General features: G+C 37.6%; 1 protein-coding gene across 1 annotated transcript in view; it reads right to left on the bottom strand.

Annotated features, from left to right (window-relative positions):
* Positions 1–3,939: 3,939 nt before the first annotated feature.
* GPR126 (G protein-coupled receptor 126) overlaps positions 3,940–19,381 on the bottom strand; it is a 106,565-nt gene continuing 91,123 nt past the window's right edge. The window contains exons 18-24 of the mRNA XM_009319108.1: positions 19,094–19,221; positions 17,465–17,733; positions 15,778–15,892; positions 14,403–14,686; positions 10,415–10,516; positions 8,796–8,948; positions 3,940–4,118 (exon numbers count right to left, since the gene is read on the bottom strand). Of these exons, the coding sequence (XP_009317383.1) occupies positions 3,940–4,118; positions 8,796–8,948; positions 10,415–10,516; positions 14,403–14,686; positions 15,778–15,892; positions 17,465–17,733; positions 19,094–19,221 (1,230 nt within the window). The remainder of the gene's footprint in view (positions 4,119–8,795; positions 8,949–10,414; positions 10,517–14,402; positions 14,687–15,777; positions 15,893–17,464; positions 17,734–19,093; positions 19,222–19,381) is intronic.

Below are 19,381 nucleotides of genomic sequence, written 5' to 3'. Positions count from 1 at the left end.
CTAAGCCCTTTGCCTAATTTGCTGACCCATATATGGTTTTACGTCTTTATATATAGTAAATGCATAACAACTTTTTATAATGGCTCTATGAATGACACACTGCTGCCCTATAACTTGGTAGCTGTCCCTGTGGTTACATAGATGTGTCTGATTATAGATCAGCCTTTCAAAAGTAATAAAATGAAGTGGCATTTTATGTAACTCAATGGGTTACAGTAGGAAGCTGTTAACAGTAGAGGATTAAAATAAAATTGTTCTTGATATTTAAAAAGTGATGAAACGAGGAGAAAAATAAATCCACCCCCAAACGCTGCAAATCACTCCTTACAAGTTTGGCATCTGCCAAGATCCTACTTGGAAAAAAAAAACTGGCCTCCTTCCCTCAGAGGGTCCTCCCACACCGTTCAAGGCATAAAGCTCAAGGGTAGTGTTCACTGTCCACAGACACACATGGAGAGACCGTCCACAAGCATACCCAGCATCCTCATTAATAAATGCCATTTCTCACACGGGGTTGTTTTTGATTGCTTTCTAAAACTATTACTGCTAAATCTTCATATTCTGTGCATTTTCTATGATGGCTTAAATACGGGGGAGCAGATCTGACACATTTCAGCAGGCTTCCGTGTTCTTTAAAGGTAAACATTTAAAGGTAGGCCATTAGTGTGTTACATCTAATGTTTATATATTAGTATTAATCAAGTGATTGGCTGACTAAAATATGTCAACAGTGATCAGTCAAAGCATGATTACAAGTTAAATCAAGATATTAGTAATGAGGGACTACATTCAGCTGGAAACAAACATATGAATAGAAATAACTCCTGAGTTTTACATTATTCATTTGTATTACTTCTAAAAGATCATCCCAGCATATTATCTGTTGCCTTGATTTTCCTTTCATTTCTATGACATGACTGCTACCATAAATAAATGAACTTGCATAACTTTCAGATCATTCACTGGATGTGGCATTGAGTAAATCACAAAAGGGAAAAGCATATTCTGCAAAATGCATTCCTCTGATGAGATGTAGTTAGTCTTGCACATTTATTTCCAACATTTTGGCTAGGCGTGTACCTGTCTTGCATACTTAATAAACACAAGATTATTTTCCAGAATTCCACTGAGTAATTTTTGCCATAAACCACTAAAAAAGAAAAAAAAAAAATCAATGATTCACTATTAAAAGACTTTAATTATTTGGAACACTAACACCAAGAATGTTTACTTGAAAATGTTTCTTTCCACTTCAGTCCATCTTCAAACCCGTTAACACTATATTCCACTGACTAGTATTACAAATTACACTGACATGTTTCCTCGTACTTGTAAAAGATAGAAATACAGTAAATTGTTTCACAAAGTGTTTGGAAAAAACATATATAAGACATTATTCTTTCCCTCTTCTATGATGAAGCAGAAGCTTAGTTTTAAAGTAACAAGAACAGTCATTATAGAGCTAAATATATTTGACATATTTAACCTCACAAATAAATAAATATATACAAGGGAGGTTACAGCATGTCAACTACAAAGTAGAAGCTTTACACTGTAGAACTGAGAGCATTCAAGAGCATCTAACTGACACAGACAGTTTAAGATTACTACATGGTAGTAAAAAAGGAGAAAAAAATCTTAAATCAGCAAAAACATAGGTAGCTGTACATTAAACTGACAGGTTACAGCTCAGCTTCAGTCCGGATACTGTGTTTGCTTTTTATTTATATTTTACTAATCTATTATGTTTTATTGATTCCTCATTTTTTCAGGAATGTTTGGTTTTCCTTCTCTTCACTTCTGAACACCTTAATCAGGTAGAAATCTCACAGTAAGCTGCTATGTGAACACTATTATCTACAGTAGTTAAGCAAGTGGGATGATAAAATATATGTTCAGTAAATGCTTGTACATAATATCTCCCCAAATTATTTCCCTTATTAAAGATATCTGACAACACTCATCCCCGCTAATAATTACATTTTAAGTGAACTGGGTTGACTTTCATTCATTCCACCATGTAAGCATTTGCAGTTACGAGACTGAGGTTTCGTTATGGTCCATGTAGCGACAGCAGTGTTTCTGGACGGAATACCGTCAGGACATCCTCCTCCCGCCAGGTGTTTGCAGCCAGGGAAAAGACACCATTTGTGCGGTCACAGCATTAAATGATCTCTGCACGCAAAAGCGTGTGCAAAGAGCAGAGAAAGGCACAAATCCACATCCCTAATCATTGAACATCCACCTGCTTGGCAACTGAAAAATCTCACAGCACAACTTTCTGGTCGCCTTCTGAATACAATTAATTAAACATTTGGCTAAAAATACTTTGGTTAAAAAAAAGCCTTTTTAAAAATGAAGGTTCCCATTAGGAGACATTCTCCTCTGAAAACATTGTTTGAAAATTCCTTTGATGTTTTGGCCCATGCTTTCAGCGACACGTGCAGTTACAATTTTTACAAAACCTGTCACGGGGCGAGAGGTGCTTCATGAGGAGAGATGCACTTTTGGCAGTCATGGCCACATGCTAATGTGTCACACATTTACAGAGATTAAAACAAGTAAGCATTTTATGCTCTTGTCTCTTCTCTGCACACACACACAGTGTCGTTATGCACACAGAATAGCAATGCGAAATTCCCTAATGTTGCCTGAACACCGTTTAAACTCTGCGCCTCCAACAATCTCAAACAAGTCAACCAACCGGGGGGGCAGGAGAGGGATACTGATACTGATAACGTTACGTGCCCGGAAAGATGTTATTTATTTATTACTGGTAAATGTATTCCAGGTTATTCTAATGTTGCAATGCCATCTGATGGAGGTGTCTATGCATACAGTATATCTGAAGTACAGAGACTGACAAATGAACCCATGGGTTTCCAAAGTATTCAGCTTGTATTTAAATATTAAAGTTTTAGCACCATTCATTGTTCTTAGATTGTCTGTGGTACACATTGTGGTTTCCTCTGTCATATTTACCATGTGCATTATTATAAAAATGTGTGGAGAGAGATCTAGGTATATTTTTATATATCTATATATAGTTGAATGTCTTCTATTTTGTTTAGTGAAAAAGAACATTAAACATAGAATTGCGATGGGAGGTGCCACATTTCATACATACCAATCAATAAGTGTTGAAACATGACTTTGTGTAAACTTTGGATTTACCTGTGTACTTGTTCTGCACAGAAGCAAATGATACGTACAACCGTCTGTTTCCATACATATCAATGGGCTTAAAATTTGCAAGAGTTACTAGCAACCTGCACGCCCTTCTCAGCCAGCACATCTATGTAATTAAGTGTGTTTCTATGTACATGGATACAAAATAGCCTGAATTTACAGCACATACTGTTTTGGTAAGCAAGATTTGCATGATTAGGTCTATTTAGTCAAAAATGGTTTAAAATAACCCTTTAACACTGGTGTTAGGGGTTTATTCACTTACGAATAAAGAACAGACAGCACTAGACAGTCAGGAAGCAAGACTCTAACAAGTGTCGTAGGGGAAATCCATATTCTTCAAAAGAAAAAGACCATCAGTAAACTGTTCAATAAGAGCTTGCCTGTACTGCGTGACATGTCTGCTATTTTCTCCAGGAGTCAAGACTTGCTTCTGTTTGGACTATATAATTTAGAGTTAGGCTTGTGGCTCTTCAGTCTTAAAAAATATTTACACAGGATCACAATTAGCTGTCCAGGCATCATGTTGGCTGGTACACATTTAAAAACAGCTCAATACCGTGGTGGAAAATTGTCTTTTTCCACAACAGTAAAAAGGTAGAGAAATTGGTCCTCGAGTGGAGGCTGTTAACTGGAGAACATTATAAACTGGGAAAAAAGTACTAAACAGGTCACATTCTACAACATCCAGTATTCTCAATTCCAGGCAGACTTTTGTCTTCCTTTGGTCCAAAAAATTCAGAAGCTCAGTTAGAACTTTGTGCTGTGACTAAATGTGTCGGACATGATGATATTTTTATAGAAATTGTCGGAGTGAGGATTGCAGTATCCCTTGACCTTGTCAATGACCTGGTGGACAGGGATGATTGATGTCTGTTCTCCATCCTCCTGGGCAAATTTTGAAGATGGTTTGTCACGAAAAACATTCTCTAGGAAGAGGAAAAGGCAACAAGAAGTTAGGGCTTCTTAAGCAAACTCACAGTTTAAGAGGTGTGTCACTCCCACATAGATACGCCTTCAATTGCCACTACTGCTGAATGAAATTACTGCCCTAACAAAGCCAGCAAACAACTTTTTGGCTTGGCATTGCTTCTTCTAAATTCTTTTCAGACGCCTAGTCTTGTGGGCAGACCTCTCAGGTCTCTCTTGAAATTATCCCCCTGTTATTTTACCTAAAGTATAACTGACTCCTATTGCCCTTTAATATATTAATTTACTGTTGATGCTTTGAATCTTACAAACTAAAAACATTTTGATAGCACTGGAAGAGGGTTGACCTCCATAACATCTGGTAAATAATATCTTCATACAATAAAGTAGTGGAAAATGACAGTAAATGGATTTAATTATTTCAACAGTGGAGGTTTTAAGCTATGCACAGAAATAAAGTATTTTGCGCAGAATGTAGCGCAAGATGACTTGCATCTTAAATCAGTTAACCAGAGCCAAAACTGACCTAAACTTTGTGCTTGCCTAGCATCACCTTGTCTTTTCCATAATGTGGAGGGTACAGCCTGAACAACCGTGGGGAGGAAAAGATGCAGAAAACTGGCACCCCTTCAGAGTTCATGTGCTATAAGCCAAGGGTGTTGCTGAAGAGAAAAAGGAGCAAGGCAATTCCCAGCTAGGCTGGGAAAGTCTGCTTCAGCAGCTAACAGTATTGCTGTTCGGAGAACGGTCAGTAGGTAGAGCTCATGTAGTGAGCAATGAGAAGGAGAGAGCCTGTATCTCATTTTCTCAAGTACATTGTCCTAATGAGCTTTCTTGTCTCTTCTGCTGTAGTGAATAAAGCTGGTATTAATTCTCTTAAGCCGGGCAAGGTTTGGACCATCGCAAGCTGACAGTAAGATGGCGTACCCTGTGAAGCAATGTTTTCTACAAGTGACATTTTTGATGGCTGTTTACAAGACCTTGGTGAAATCACCTTCAAAATTCCTTGGTAAAGGATCATTTAACAATTTTTCGTATTATTTAAACTATGATTTCATACAAAACTTGTTTCTTATAGAAATAAATAAATAATTAAAAATAAACAGAAAAGTAACCCGCCCCTGCAGAAGTCATGATATCAAGCCATAAAAGAGTATAAAGTGTCGCATGAAGGAGAAATGGATTGCAGAGCGAGAAATCAAAACAGTTGTACCCATGAAAAAAGAAACAGGCATGTTCAGGCATATCAGAATGATTTTTTCAAAGCACGCAAGAATGTCCATGAATCGCAGCAAATAACTTCATGTCCAATAGCAAACTGCTGGGTACTGTGTGCCTTTCAAATGTATGCAGTTATTAGCCAATGCTACTACATTTTCAAGTTTTTCTACATATTGAATATGTTATTACAAAGATGAAAAGTTAATTCTTAGTCTTTAGGGAAGGTTTTTGAAATTCCTTGCAAATATGTACACTTTTTTTCACAAGGCATCATTACATTGTTAAATACCAGCTATTTCCTCATGAAATTTGCATGCACAGAAATTATGTAAATCCTTTGAAAGCAGTGGGGCCCTCTTTTTTTTAGCCCAATGGGCTTCACACCCAAGTACAAGGTTAAAATCCTGTATTACTGAAGTAAATGGGAGTTGTATCACCAAATTCACTGCAGAAATAATCTTAACTTCTAATTCATAGAAGTGTTATATATGGTATTTAAGTACTCTCTACAACAAGTTTGTGTCAGACCCGTGGACAGGCAGGGCCACAAGATGCCAAAGTGATTTCTTTCGTCCACCCAGTAGGGTCCACCCAATATTTGCGTCCCAATCAGTGCATTCTGCATTCAACCGGCAGTTCACAGCATGGCTTTTAGGCATATATAGTTTGTCATTCAGACTTACTTTGGGTGTGACTGGATATGAAAAAACAATGGCTAGAAGACTAATTCCATAATGGCCATAGACCAAATAGAAATACGGTACCTTAAAATTTCTGTAATAACTTTCAAAAATATTCAAAAAATTTCTAGGACTCAATCAGATCATTTTTGCTTTTTAATGTATGTTTTGTGTATGGGTGTTCCAACTTAATCTCCCTTCCCCAGACTACTGCACACAGGCATTAATGTCAGGGCATGGTCTGTTTTCTAAAATGGTATCTTCCAAATGCTTCATGCCCCATGCAGAGTGCAGACACCCAGAGTTTGAAGCACACTTATCCTTTGATTCAGCATCAATGGCACAGGATGTAATAGTGAGAAACAAGCAGCGTTTCTGATTAGCAAAGTCCTTTGTGTCAATGAGGACATCATGCAAGTGGCATCCCTCCACCCTGTTCAAACCATGCATTCAACAAAAGCAATTCTCACTTTACCTGTAATGCTCCACCACTGATGAGGAAAGGGCCTTAGAAGACATTATCTATACCACAAACACATGAATGCTTGTGTCAATTCCAGGGAGCACATTACAACCATATTAACAAGAGTTGCCAAGACATGTTGCCATTACATTATTTGCCTGCAATTTACCTAAGACATCAAACTGAGAAGTTTAGCTGTATTAAAAATCAGAATCTTAATGTTATTTTCTATTATTTTAACAGGTAAGAAGATATGTCAGTATTTAAACCGCTAATGTTAGCAAAAATTCCTTTGGAGTATCACAATAAAATGTGTATTTTCAGAGGTCAAAGCAAAATGTATTCATATTTTAAAAATATAGAGAAAACTGTGGTATTCCCTTAACGTCCAGCAAACAATCACATTACAAACTATGATTGCATTACAAACTGCAATCCCTTTTAGGAAATAATTTATCCATGGGATTAAGTTCACCACTTTTGAAGAAAGTACATGAGTATGTTCCTAACTGCAAGTTTCTTTTAACTTACTACTTCTTACCTGGAACTGTTTTATTGTTTTGCTTCAAGAACGCATTGCAAAACCTCCAGCACTAAGTCTCCTTAACTGTGAGACTGATAAAAAGCCCTAAGTCCAACAAAACATTTAAGCATATTTTTATGATTAATCCCAATACCAAGGGTCTAAAGGTTGATCTGCCAGGAGTACAAATGGGAATTCTCTGTCTGCCGAACAGAGAATGCTTTGCAGCGGAAAGGGCACGATGCTCTCCTCCTCTATTATTAAATTGATAGTAGCACAGTGATCGGTGGATATTATAGACGCTGTTCATGGAAGACTGCTGACAGAAGTGTCACTCCATAGGAGAGAGCTGAAGACAGCTTGCTCAGGGCAGCTGGGCGCGTGCGCATCAAACTGGAGATGGCAGCATGGAGAGGCACCTTGGGGAGGCAGGTGCCAGCTGCGCGCTCCCAGCGGGGCTGTGAATGGCAGTCCTGAGAGCAAGCTCGGGTACACTGGGGAATTTCTAAGATACCGCTCATTTTTACTGTATTCAAAGCAAATGTACTTCATATATAGTGTCAATAACCAAAAAAGGTTTACATTCTTAAAACACCTGATGCACAACCCCTCATGCTAATGGATGCACTGAATATTGGTTAGTGAGAAAATAACAATGTAATTCTTAAAAAAGGGGATTTATAGACAAAAATTGTGTGCCTAACTGATCCAGGTAATGATCGTCAATAAAAAAAGAAGGTATTTCCTGGAAACTATACCAAATATCGAGAAAGGAGGCTGTACCATCATAAATGAGACACTGGGGACTTCTGAAAATAATGTATACTTAATAAACAACATAACTTTCCTTCCAGTAAAATCATGTATTTCATATCTCAGCATTGCTTCTAACAAATATTTTATAGCAAGTAAATACATCTTTGTGTTAAATATGTGCACAGATTTTATTTCCACTATGTTTCAGAAGAGGATTCTGTGATCATATTACGTGACTTTATACAGGACAAAGACATGAGTTCACAAAAATGCAGTTTCAAAAAAATCTGAACTATTTAAGTGATTTTCTGAAATATTATCTCAGACATAAGCAAACAGACTTGCAAATCATTCCAGCTCCTCTCTTTTTTTGCTCCTTTAAAGTGTTCTTAAAATGAGCACATTTTTATGGTATGAGTGGAATACAGATTATGCCTTTTATTACATACACCATTGACATCTAAATAAATAAGCAGTCGATATGGCATGCTATTTGTAGAAGGGAAAGACAATGCATGCTCTGGGAACACAGTATCAATTTCCAAGTAGCCTCCATTTGTCTCTTTACCCATAAATGTGTCACAGTTAAATGGAAGCAGTTTGACCAAGTGAATCAACTGTGGACTTGGGTTCAGAAGACTCGATTCCTATTTCCAGCTGTGCTGCTAGTTTTCATGTCACCTTGGGCAATGAACGTCATCTCCCTGTGCTTTTGGTTACTCTGTGTTTACAATGGGGTAATAAGACTTACCTTCTTTTAGCCAAAGAGGTGAAAATGCTATAAAAAAGTAAGGTTTGCTTTTGTCACGCCTACTTTGTTTAGTATGGGAACATACCCACAGCAGAATTGTGTATTGGATGTATCGTATATTAGGTTGAGTCTTATTAAACAGTAACATATATTTTAAAAATACTGAAACTAAGTGAATTGGTGACATTTTCTCAAATTAACCTTTCAGCAGAAATCCCTACTGTACCTTTAACATGAAACTACTTATTTACAGATGCACTGTGTTACAGTGCAAGAACTCACCTGTATGGCTGTTTCGTTTGCAATACGTATTCGTTGTAGATTTTGATTTGGATGTTAAGTAGGTTGAATTAGAGCCGATGGAACTAGAGGATAAGGATTTCCCAAGATTATCAGAACTCTTCTTTATAATATTGGTTGCTGTTTTGCTCCAATCTAAAAATGATTGAAAAGTTTTAAGTAAATCATTACCATAGGTACTAAATGCCTAATTTACTCAGTTATGAACATTTCAAGTATCAGATGCATTTCTTAACGTTGTTTACAACAGCCTATCCTTTTCCTGTCAGATAGCCTCTTTGGTTCTTAAGAAACACAATTATTATTCCAACTTGATTTACTTTGCTGTTTACCACAGTAGTTAAAATTGGTGGCTCTAACACTCTAACAATCATTTGGCTGGATGGTAGAACTGCAAGATCTGGCTTTCCAGGATGCAGGAGAGCAGTGAAGATCTGTAGCAGTATAAGGATGCCAAAGTTTCATCACCTGAACAGAGAAATCCAAAGGGATAGATAGGAAAGGGATGGATGGGAGCATTTGCAAAGGTCTTATCGTTTGAAGGCTTGATCTGCTGAGGTAGATAGTACATACTAGTGGATTTGCACTTGTTGTTGTAGGGTTTAGCATATTGGTGCATTATTAATAAACATGAATAATAGTTATTCAGTAGTTCACATCTGAAGGGTTTTGTCCGAACCATGAACACAACAGGCTCTTACACTGGAACAACTTCCAAAGGGTATTTGGAGCACTGTTATTTTCTGGGATAGACTGGCTTACCTTGCTAGGCAATGAGCCTATGCCACCTTACTGTAGATTTCAACCCTGGTCATTGAGCAAGAACCATATGAGCGAGAATTATATGGTCCAAAATCATTACATCAGACAGCAAAGCAAGATCCAGTTGCCTAAACACAGGAGTCTAATGCCATCCGAGATGGCCAAAGGTGCAGGAGACTATAAATGCAGCGTCCCAAGTGTTGCACTGCAAAATGTCGAAACCAACTGCTCTCCTTTCTCTCCGAGAGTCGCAGATAAAGATGAACTTCAATTCTGGAACCTAATCAGGCTTCTGCTAAAGGAATTTTCTATGTTTGAGTCTGTAATGGTCTCTCTGAGTTATACGGTGAAGGACAGAGCAGTTTGAAAAGGCAAGGATAAAAACAAAAGACGTCAGAGTGTTTCTATCTGCCTTTTAAGAATTGCTCATACATCCACCTAACAGTCCACACAATTCAGTCAACACACTGTAACGTAGGAGAAAAGGAATAAGATCGACTTTTGAATGACGGAGTTTGAATCTCTGGATCTTTATTAATTTATTTTTTTTTTTCAGGGTCCAAAGGGCCTTCCAAAACCATGCTTACAGCACCACAAAATCTACCAGCTGCTTTCAGTGGAAAACTGAAAGAGAAGACTTGAGAATTTTTATGAAGTGATACCTGAAAAGTCCCTTGGCAATTGTTAGTACTGAAGCGAAGTGACAGCCTATGATTAATCTATTTTTCCACATCTCTGGCTTACATTGTATTATATTAAAAATAACATAGCAAGCTGTTCATCTGGACTTTTATGGACTATTGCAGCATCTAAGGAGGGGAGCTGTGAATTGCTTTTACCTGAATTGTCCGCCAGTCGGAATCTGCCGCAACAGAGATGTCTCCTCCATTGTTTCTGCACATTTTCTTTCATAGCACAATGGAATACAAATATAAATAAACCTGTGACAAAAGCAAATGAAGCATGTATTTATAAATAGACAAATAGATTAACTAAAATCTGCTAACAAAAGACTATGAAGTACAAGCAAAGGAAAATCATAACGTTTTCTTATTGTCATCTATGCCTCATTTAAGAGGTATGGAAATTAATTAAAGCTGTCCCATCCTCTAGCTGCTATGTAAGTGCTTGGGATATCAGAAGAGAGATAATAGGGCCCCTTTTATTGACACTGTTGATTTAGATCCAGCTCAGTGTGGATCTTTTAATTTTTTTTTTTTTTGCTTAGAGGAAAATAATTGAAAGGTTTTTTCTTTGAACCAAATGAATATTTTGCAACAGCAAGAGCCAGATTGCAAAGTAAATACAGACACTATTATATCAGCAAGAAGATATTTTATCTCCTCCCGTTCCACATCTACAGAACTGTGGGCTGTATTCTTTTAAAACCAGAAGTCTTGTAATTGGCACTAAAGAGTGCCCTGAAAAAGCACACTTGGATGTATGTGTATCACATGCACGTACTTGAAATGATTATGAAGATGGTAAGAATATGTTCATAAGCACTAATTAGGTGTCCAGCTACTTACTTCTGAAGAAAATTACCTGGTTTGTGCATGCAATCGCAATAAATGTGTTTAAGAATGTTTTTGTAGAGTTCATATTTCTTATGCAATTGTGTAAGCTTTATTTTCAAGACAGAAGATAAGCATCTACCATGTGGTAAAGAAGGTCTCAGCTGGGTGTATGGTATGATTTCATCATTCTACAGAGATACTTTGGAGCTAAATATAGAAGTTGGAAATCTCATATGCTCCTGGCACTTCCCAGGCAGGCACTGGCTGTGGAATCTTCTCTTGTTCTCCGGCTTGGCCTGTTCTTGTTTTACTCTTATTCACTGGGAGAGAGCCAACCTGGGGCTGAACACCTGATGGCAAAATGTTACCGCCAAATCCCTCATGATTATATCTTAAACATGAATAAATGCTACATAATGTGGGCAAACAGGGTTAAGTGCCACCCCCTAAGACTGTTCCTTTATGATCACAATGCATAGCTCCGTATACTAATGCCTACTATGTTTCAGCTGGTAGAACACAATGGCAGGGTATAGCTTGGACAAAACTGCTCTGGAGCATAAAATTATCCTCCCTTCTCCAAAGTGCTGAGGTCTAATTTTGCATGAATGCTTGTCACTGAACTGGACTTGTATTTGCTTATAGCTGTCACGCCAGGCTGTGACCATTCAGATCAGTTAACTTTAGTAAGGGTTGTGTCATGAAACATGTTTTTTGCAAAATTTTTCAAGAGCTGATGGGGAAAAAAAAGGAGAAGCACAATTTAAGGAAGGCAAACACACCTTAATGCATCCCATATGCAAGCTCTGTTGAATTATGGTTACTATGTTTGCGTTTAGTAAAATATTTCTCTGTGTGATTTGTTTTAAGCACAGAGTAATTCCAATGCAGTCACTAGCAGCTCTTACAGGCTTAGAGTTATGCAGTTGTTTGTGGCCCAAAATACCTCTTAGGACTTCTGTACAGCTACAAACTTACTAAATTGATGCTTAATTAAATTGTGGTGAATGTTTGGAACATTCTGAATGGTTAAAAAAGAAAATGTGTATATCTATAGTAATACAAAACAAATGTACTGCATTAAGTACTTTGCCTTTGCCCTGTCTGGGCTTGGTCTCTGAAATTTTTTTCTCTGTATTTCATTATTCATTAAGTTTACAATGTGCTTTAGTAATACAGCTTTGGTTTTGTTTCCCAGAGCCAAATCAGACCCTAGGCTTGGCTCTAGCTTGGTTCTGACTTGAAAGTATTTGGCTTGCCCAGGCAAATATATAAAATGAGCGGCCAAAAAAGAGATGTTCCCAGATTTTTCACTCTGAGCGTCAAAGAGAGAAAAGTCATTTCCTACGTAGATGAAATAGCAAAGTACGGTAACACCAGTAGTTGCTACAATTTACTTTTTCACTGCCAGTGCACAGAAAACTAGGTTGATGGAGGCTGCTGGTATAGCTTAAAATACCAGTGCAGTTTTCAAAAACTTGCGAGAGAGAGCAAACATATTTACTGAGGGCTCAATAATTAAGCTCATGCTAATACTGATGAAAGACTTGCCATACTGAACTGCTTTTTGCTGCTAGGAAATGCTTCCTGATACAAATCCTAATTTTTCTTTGCTCCATTCCATACTCTTACTGCTACATGTGCACTGCACCAGTTGTATGTGATTTTAAACATCCTCTTTCTTGTTTCTTTAGCTTTGCCTAGCTCTTTCTGACACAGCAATAAGCATTTTTAGATACGGGATTGTTATCTTCCTGTGCTTGATGTGACAGGCCTGAACATATACTGTGCCATCTTTGCTACCACAATTCGTGAAAAGCTCATCACTCTTCTTCTTTTTGCATTTACTCCTCAGGTTTTTCTGTTTCATCTTCTGACTTAACTGCCTTCCAAATATCCATTTTCCATTGAACAGTGCTATTACTCCAGAGAGACTTAAGCAGTAGTGGTCAACCTTATGTGCACTCTGCACATACAAGCTTAATTGATTGCACTGGAAATTCTGGTTACAGACAACTTGTTGAATTTGATCCTTGGCATGCTTTTCAGAGTTTTAATCTTTTTTCATGTTCTTCCCATGCTTCTAATCTCTCTAGGCCCTTCTGAATTTCTAACTCGGACACATTGCAGCAAATACTTTATTATGCTGCTAGGGGAGTATCAGAATCTGTCCTTTGGAAAAAAAGTCTTTAGTAAGAACACCACATCCAAACAATTTTTGCCATTTTGCCTAGCATTTTAGGTTGAAACTGAACCAAACCAAAACCCACAACATTATTCTTTTTCCACGAAAGCTCAATAAATCTTTTAGCGCAGTAAATACGTCTCAACTGTAACAGATAAAATCCACACAGCATAACATTAAGTACTTTTTCCATAAAGGGAAGATATTTTGCTGACCCTGGGAAAATTTATATTTTATCTCAATACTTGTGTGGCATAAGACACGCTCCTCCACTGGCATTCTTTGGTTTGTTTTTTGTTATGGTTTTTTTCAGGCAAATTTATTTTTTATCTCAATATGTGTGTGGTATAACACATGCCTCTCCAATGACCTTCTTGGTTTTTTCTTTTTGTTACGTTTTTAGTTGTTCTTTATTAGCGGGTAGGGCAAGCGGAGATGGAGACTCTTGCGTCATTTGGTACATACGCAAATTTCAGCTCTGAGCTGAAATTCTTTTAAATGTCAGTTATATACTTCTGTAATTTATAACCATTTGATTACAATTTATAGCATTTTTAGAAGGATGAACTACGTTGGAAAAGTAAAATATTCAAAACTTCAGTACAGGAAACAAAAATAAGCTGACTACAACAGTCGCTGGATTTTCCTTAAAGAACCAAAGAACATCCCGCATCTCTGTGCTACCTCTCTCCACTGAAACAGGACTGAATTTTGTTTTATGACCTTCTCATGCCTTAATAAAATAGTTACGTGCTTTACAGATTCCTTACAGGAATAAATTAAGGAAAGAGGCTTCCTATATTTGTTATAATCAGTGAAAGGAAATGTTGAAGGTCATACAGCATCTACCTCAACAGAGATCACTGCAGACTGTTAGTTAGGAATAGTACTATTTATAATAAAGTGCATTTTACTGAAAAGACCTCAAAACTAATTAATTTAACTAAGATATTCAACCCATGTGTAGTTGGTATCATTATTCCACATAAGGGGAAGCTAATAACGTTTATTAAAGATCCAGAAAGCTTGGATGTGAGTTATCTAGTCAAATAACTGGACATAAATATGTCCCAGAACAGCAACAGCTCAAATATTATTTGTTCACAGAACAGAAATTCAGCTTACCTTGCAATGAATTGAAAATGGAGAAGAGGTACAGGAAAGGAAGAGTTAAGGGACCCCAGGCAAAAAAGGCAAAGCCCCACGTCATGCCCAGGAGGAAGGTCAGGCTGACCACGCTACGGAGGTTCCTCAGGATCTCTTCCTTCAGGCTCCGATTAGTTCTTTTCCCATTCCTCCCACAGATCTGCACCATCACCACAATAAACATGGCAATGTTCATCAGAAACATGATTCCAAAGTAGCCGGCACAAGTCACATAAAAAACAACTTCACTCTTGATCCAGCAGCTGCAAAAAAATACAAAAATATGATTATTTTTAGATAAAGCAAACTATTCTTCAATTATTTATATGACCACAAGGAAAATCAGTCTATGTCTGATTCCACTGATGCAGAGCTATACTTTCAAATGAAACCTTTGTCCATTATCTGCTTGTAAATAGGATGAAGTGCAGTGGCATCTTAAGTGTGACTTTGGCACACAGTAGTATCATGTCAGAAATCTGAGGGTTATACCACATTTTAGTTAAAACTATTTAAAAAGGAAATCTGACCTCAGATACAAGCTGTGGGAACTGCAATCCCATCATGGAAAGTTTAGACTCAGTGTGAGTAGCTCCACCACTTTCATCTGTGTGAAGCATAGGACGCTTTAGTAACAGAATGGGCAAACTTGGATCTTCAGTGCCAAAATCTCAAGTTTCTGCCACTTGAGCTAAAGGAGAACTCAGACAGCTCTGGAGAAGAAGCAGGACGGGTAGTCCTTTGAGGTAGCCATTTGACAGTCAGCCATGTGAGAAATCTAGCTTATTCCTTTAGCAGCAAATGGCCAGAATGCTTAACATGACACTTTAATAAAAATACAGAATGATATTTTTATTTGTTATGATGAAGCTTTGCCAGGCAAGGAACAGAAAATGAAATAACAAACAGTCACATAAAAATTTTGGCATGTGGAGATTATTATCTGGACATCAAGAGAAGAACATAGAAAGCTAATGAACTACATTGACAAAAGGCTGTTTTATTTACAAAGGAGACTATTTTTATATTACTTCTTTCTTTGTTCTTACCTAGAAGATATAGCTTTCATTTAAGATAAACCAAAACAGGTACTTTTATTTTATTGTCATGACAAAACTTATGAATTATTCTTTTACCAGAGGAGTGTTTGTACCTGGCATTGGGTAATGCAGATTTCCCTCCAATTTTTCTTATAGCCTTCTTCACACTTCAGACTCAAATAATTTAGAAGATGATTTTGCCCACTTTGCTTGTTTAATGCACTTCTGACTTTTCCAAAGCAATCTGACCAGTGCTATTTTTTTTTTTTCAGACTGTAAATGCTAAATTGTAAGAGATTAAAAGAAATACTCACAAGTCATCTCCTCCTTGCCCGTTAGCGTCTTTGCCGTATAACTCTCTGCCATAAACATGACTTGCATTTGTATTAGCACTTGCTAAAACAATTGCTATCACCAGAGCTGGCAAACCTGTAACACGAGAAAACTTGTAGTTTGCTTTCAAATCTCTTAATCCTTCAAAATCACCAGGCAAAGCTGAATTATTGATATCTCCATCCCTACTGCTTTAGTAGCGTATCCTGAGGTAGTTCTATGTCAGAAAACTGCACAGAGAAGTAGAAGGAAACAATTTTTCTAACAGTACAAATGTAAAAAACTTTCCAAGTACTTAATGGGCATTCATGAATAAGCCTTATAATGTTCTGTAAGGTAGAAAATGTTATTTTAGTATTTGATATGGAAACTAAAGTAGAATAATCTTCCTTAATTACTCAAAGTTAAATTTGCAATTGCACACAGGCTATCATAATAAAGTCAGAAGAAGATTAATAAACTATTACAAAAACGAGATCTAATGGACGGATGGTATTGGGATTTTTTTTGAGGGATTTTTTTCAGAGATGCTAATGTCACTTGATTAGGCTGGGGAATTGGGGAACTTGAACTTGAACCTGTAATTTCTCCACTGCTTCTCTCAACTGTTAATATCTTCTTTTTTTCTACAGCATTATATATCCTTTACTTAAATGTGTCCAACAAAATAAAGTAAACTATATATTTTTAATAATAAGGTAAAGGGAATATTTTGGGAAAACAACAGACAACTATGTGGAAGAGAACTCTGTGCAGAGAGGTACAGCTCACATGAAAGAAACGTATGTTTCCTGACATGCCTTATTTACGTGTCTTATCCTTGCTATGACAAAACAGATTCAAAGGGGAAGAGGTTAATTTGCTTTTCCGACCACTCAGTCCTTGTCCTCTGCTGAGGCTGCCAAAGAGGATGCTAGTTGCCGATGGAAAGACATCAATTATCAGCTGGACTGAGGTCAGTGCTCTAGCCATGAGGTTAATGGTTTTGTATTGTGTTGTATTATTTCAAACACAGTATGTGCATTCAGGCAGAAGGCAGAGATTCCTGATATAGAAAAAGATGAAGAATAAAAGCCTTGCTGCCTGAGCCTTGCAGTTATTTTTCAGTATTACATTTTCCATTTCAGTCCTGCAGTGTACACTGCTTAGGGCAGGCAGGATCTCTCTGTGGTTTAAACACTGCTGAAGCTCAGGAAATTTTGCTTGTTTCTGATTCCGCCATAGGCTTTGTACTTGTTGGCAAGAAACTTTAAGCTGGATTGAAAGCTTTTTGAAAGTCAATGCAAAGACCACCCCAGGTTCTGTAGTAACTGCAAGAGTTTCTGAATTCAATGTGTGCCACGGTTCTCCACCTCTGATATGACACTAACATTTCCCCCCTCCCATTCTGGCCTCTCTGGAAAGTAGGACCAGTTTATCTGGTCTCTCCGCTCCTCCTTGGGCTGTGGGCTTCTCTGGGCGGAGGGTGCCAGTTCTGGTGTTATTGCACAGAATTATACAGAGGAACTCGGCGACAGAGAGGGCTGGCTGCATGCCAGCACTGCCAGGGGGCGGGGGGAAGGAAACACCACACTGATTTTGATTCTGCTCTGCATTTGTGATAGAGAGCTTTTATATAGCACCATTTCAAAATACATGCTAAGTAAATACTGCATCTACTGAACTCACCCCAGCCAATGATGCAAAACTTCAGTATGTATCGCCGGATATAGGTGTTGAACACTTTCACTAGAGCAATGTACATATGAACAGCTTCTAGTCCCATCCATGTAAAGGTGGCCAGAAGAAAAAAGTGCAAAAGTGCAGCTACAGCTATGCAGAGGCCATCTATGCCAAACGATGCAATCCAGCCATCAAGCAAGAAGATCAGGTTAAGAAAGAGCAGGGCTGTGCTCAAATTCATCAAGATTTTGGATGGATAATCTCTTCGCAGCTTCCTAATGAGAGAAATACAGGTGCATATGATTAATTGGCTTCAACCACCCAAGCCACTTACAGCAGCCGGGTTTACCAGTTTACAAAGTAAATAAAAGCACAGGAATCTCTTAGCCATAAGCTTTTGTGGCAATAAGGCATAGTGATGTGTACTTCCGCGTGGGATCACTGAAGGCTTCTGTTGTATGTGGTGGGGGAAAGCCAGCACTTCTTTGGGCCCTTAATGAGCTAATTAACTGTCACAATATTTAGCAACTGATTTATTATTAAAAACCTTTCAAATTAAATATAATACAATGTGGTTTGTACTTCAAATGAAAATTGAAGAAAATGAAAACTTTCAAAACACAGGTGGCCAGAAGCTCATCTCTGATAATTTTGTATGTTAATCTTTGCTTAATTTTTGGAATATATTGTCCAGTGCTTGCTGTTGTTTTCTGTTTTGTTTTTTTTTTTTTTTTTTTTTTTTTTTTTTTTGGGGGGGGGGTGTTGTTGGTTTTTTAAATAGGGTCTTAGGAAGACTGAAGATCAAGTCAATTTTCTTTTTTAACTGATACACATTGAAACGTATGAACCGAGGGGCAAGCCAACAACTTCTGCCATCTTGGACCAGAACATTATACCATAGGTAATGCAATAGGAATGCAATCATTAAGAGATATTTAGAACTCGAAAACCCCCTTTGCCCTGCCTGCCCCCCCCCCAGCAAACTATCCTTCTTTAGCAGCTACTCTGTCCTGTCCTGTTACAGGCAGAATGGTTCCTTTGTGTTGGTATGACTTCATTTTCTCTTTTCACTCTTCACAGAACTGTATCACTTCAAAACTTTTGCATTCCCTTGAGTCACTTTCACATTTCAGTAGGACTGCTGTTGAATTTGTTGTAACACTCCATGATTTATCTTCATTTTATTTCTCTTCCCACTTCTTTCTGAAGGGCTCTAGAATGTAATTGTTCTAATTGGAATTTTCTCTTTTTATACTTAGGACTTGTTATGCTCACACAGGCAAGTTTTTCTTTGTTGTTACAAAAAGCCTGGTTGTGGATTTTAAAATAATACATATCTGTTCAGAATCTAGAGGACACTGTACTCCCAAAAGAGAAAATTTTGAGACACATTAGCCTGGTTGCCCAGCCTGAGCAGCACAACACATTGGAAACAGGACGAAAGAGTCTGAACTTAACGTCCCCTTGAAAAAAATTTCCACTTCCAAGTTTGTGACCATGATTTTGCAGAGTTTTTTTTTTAAACATAGATTTCCCTTCCTAGGCAAATAAACCACACCAACCATAAAACTATTTTTTTTAATTCATCACACACAGGTACTTCCTTTTGATGTTTTCAACAGAACTAATACTTACTCAAATGCAATATATGTCAGAAGAGTCGCAGCTGAAAATATAGCAGATATCCCACAGCCTATGTAAGTGATAAAGGTGAGGACCTTGGTATTCTGTGGGTCTATTTGTGTAACGGTTCTCTGAAGGTCCTACATGAGAGAGCAGGAAGAGGCATCAGTTATAGCAAACACCTTTTCCATGAGCACAACACTCACTCTTGGTAATCAGTCAAGTAAAACCCAAAAGCACTTTGGCAATACCACTATAACCCTGACATTAGGGTTCATGTTTACTGAGTATACTTAGTCT

Source organism: Pygoscelis adeliae, unplaced genomic scaffold, assembly GCF_000699105.1.
Source record: "Pygoscelis adeliae isolate BGI_AS28 unplaced genomic scaffold, ASM69910v1 Scaffold172, whole genome shotgun sequence".
In the NCBI taxonomy this organism is placed as follows: Eukaryota; Metazoa; Chordata; class Aves; order Sphenisciformes; family Spheniscidae; genus Pygoscelis; species Pygoscelis adeliae.
This window is presented reverse-complemented; position numbering and strand designations above follow the sequence as displayed.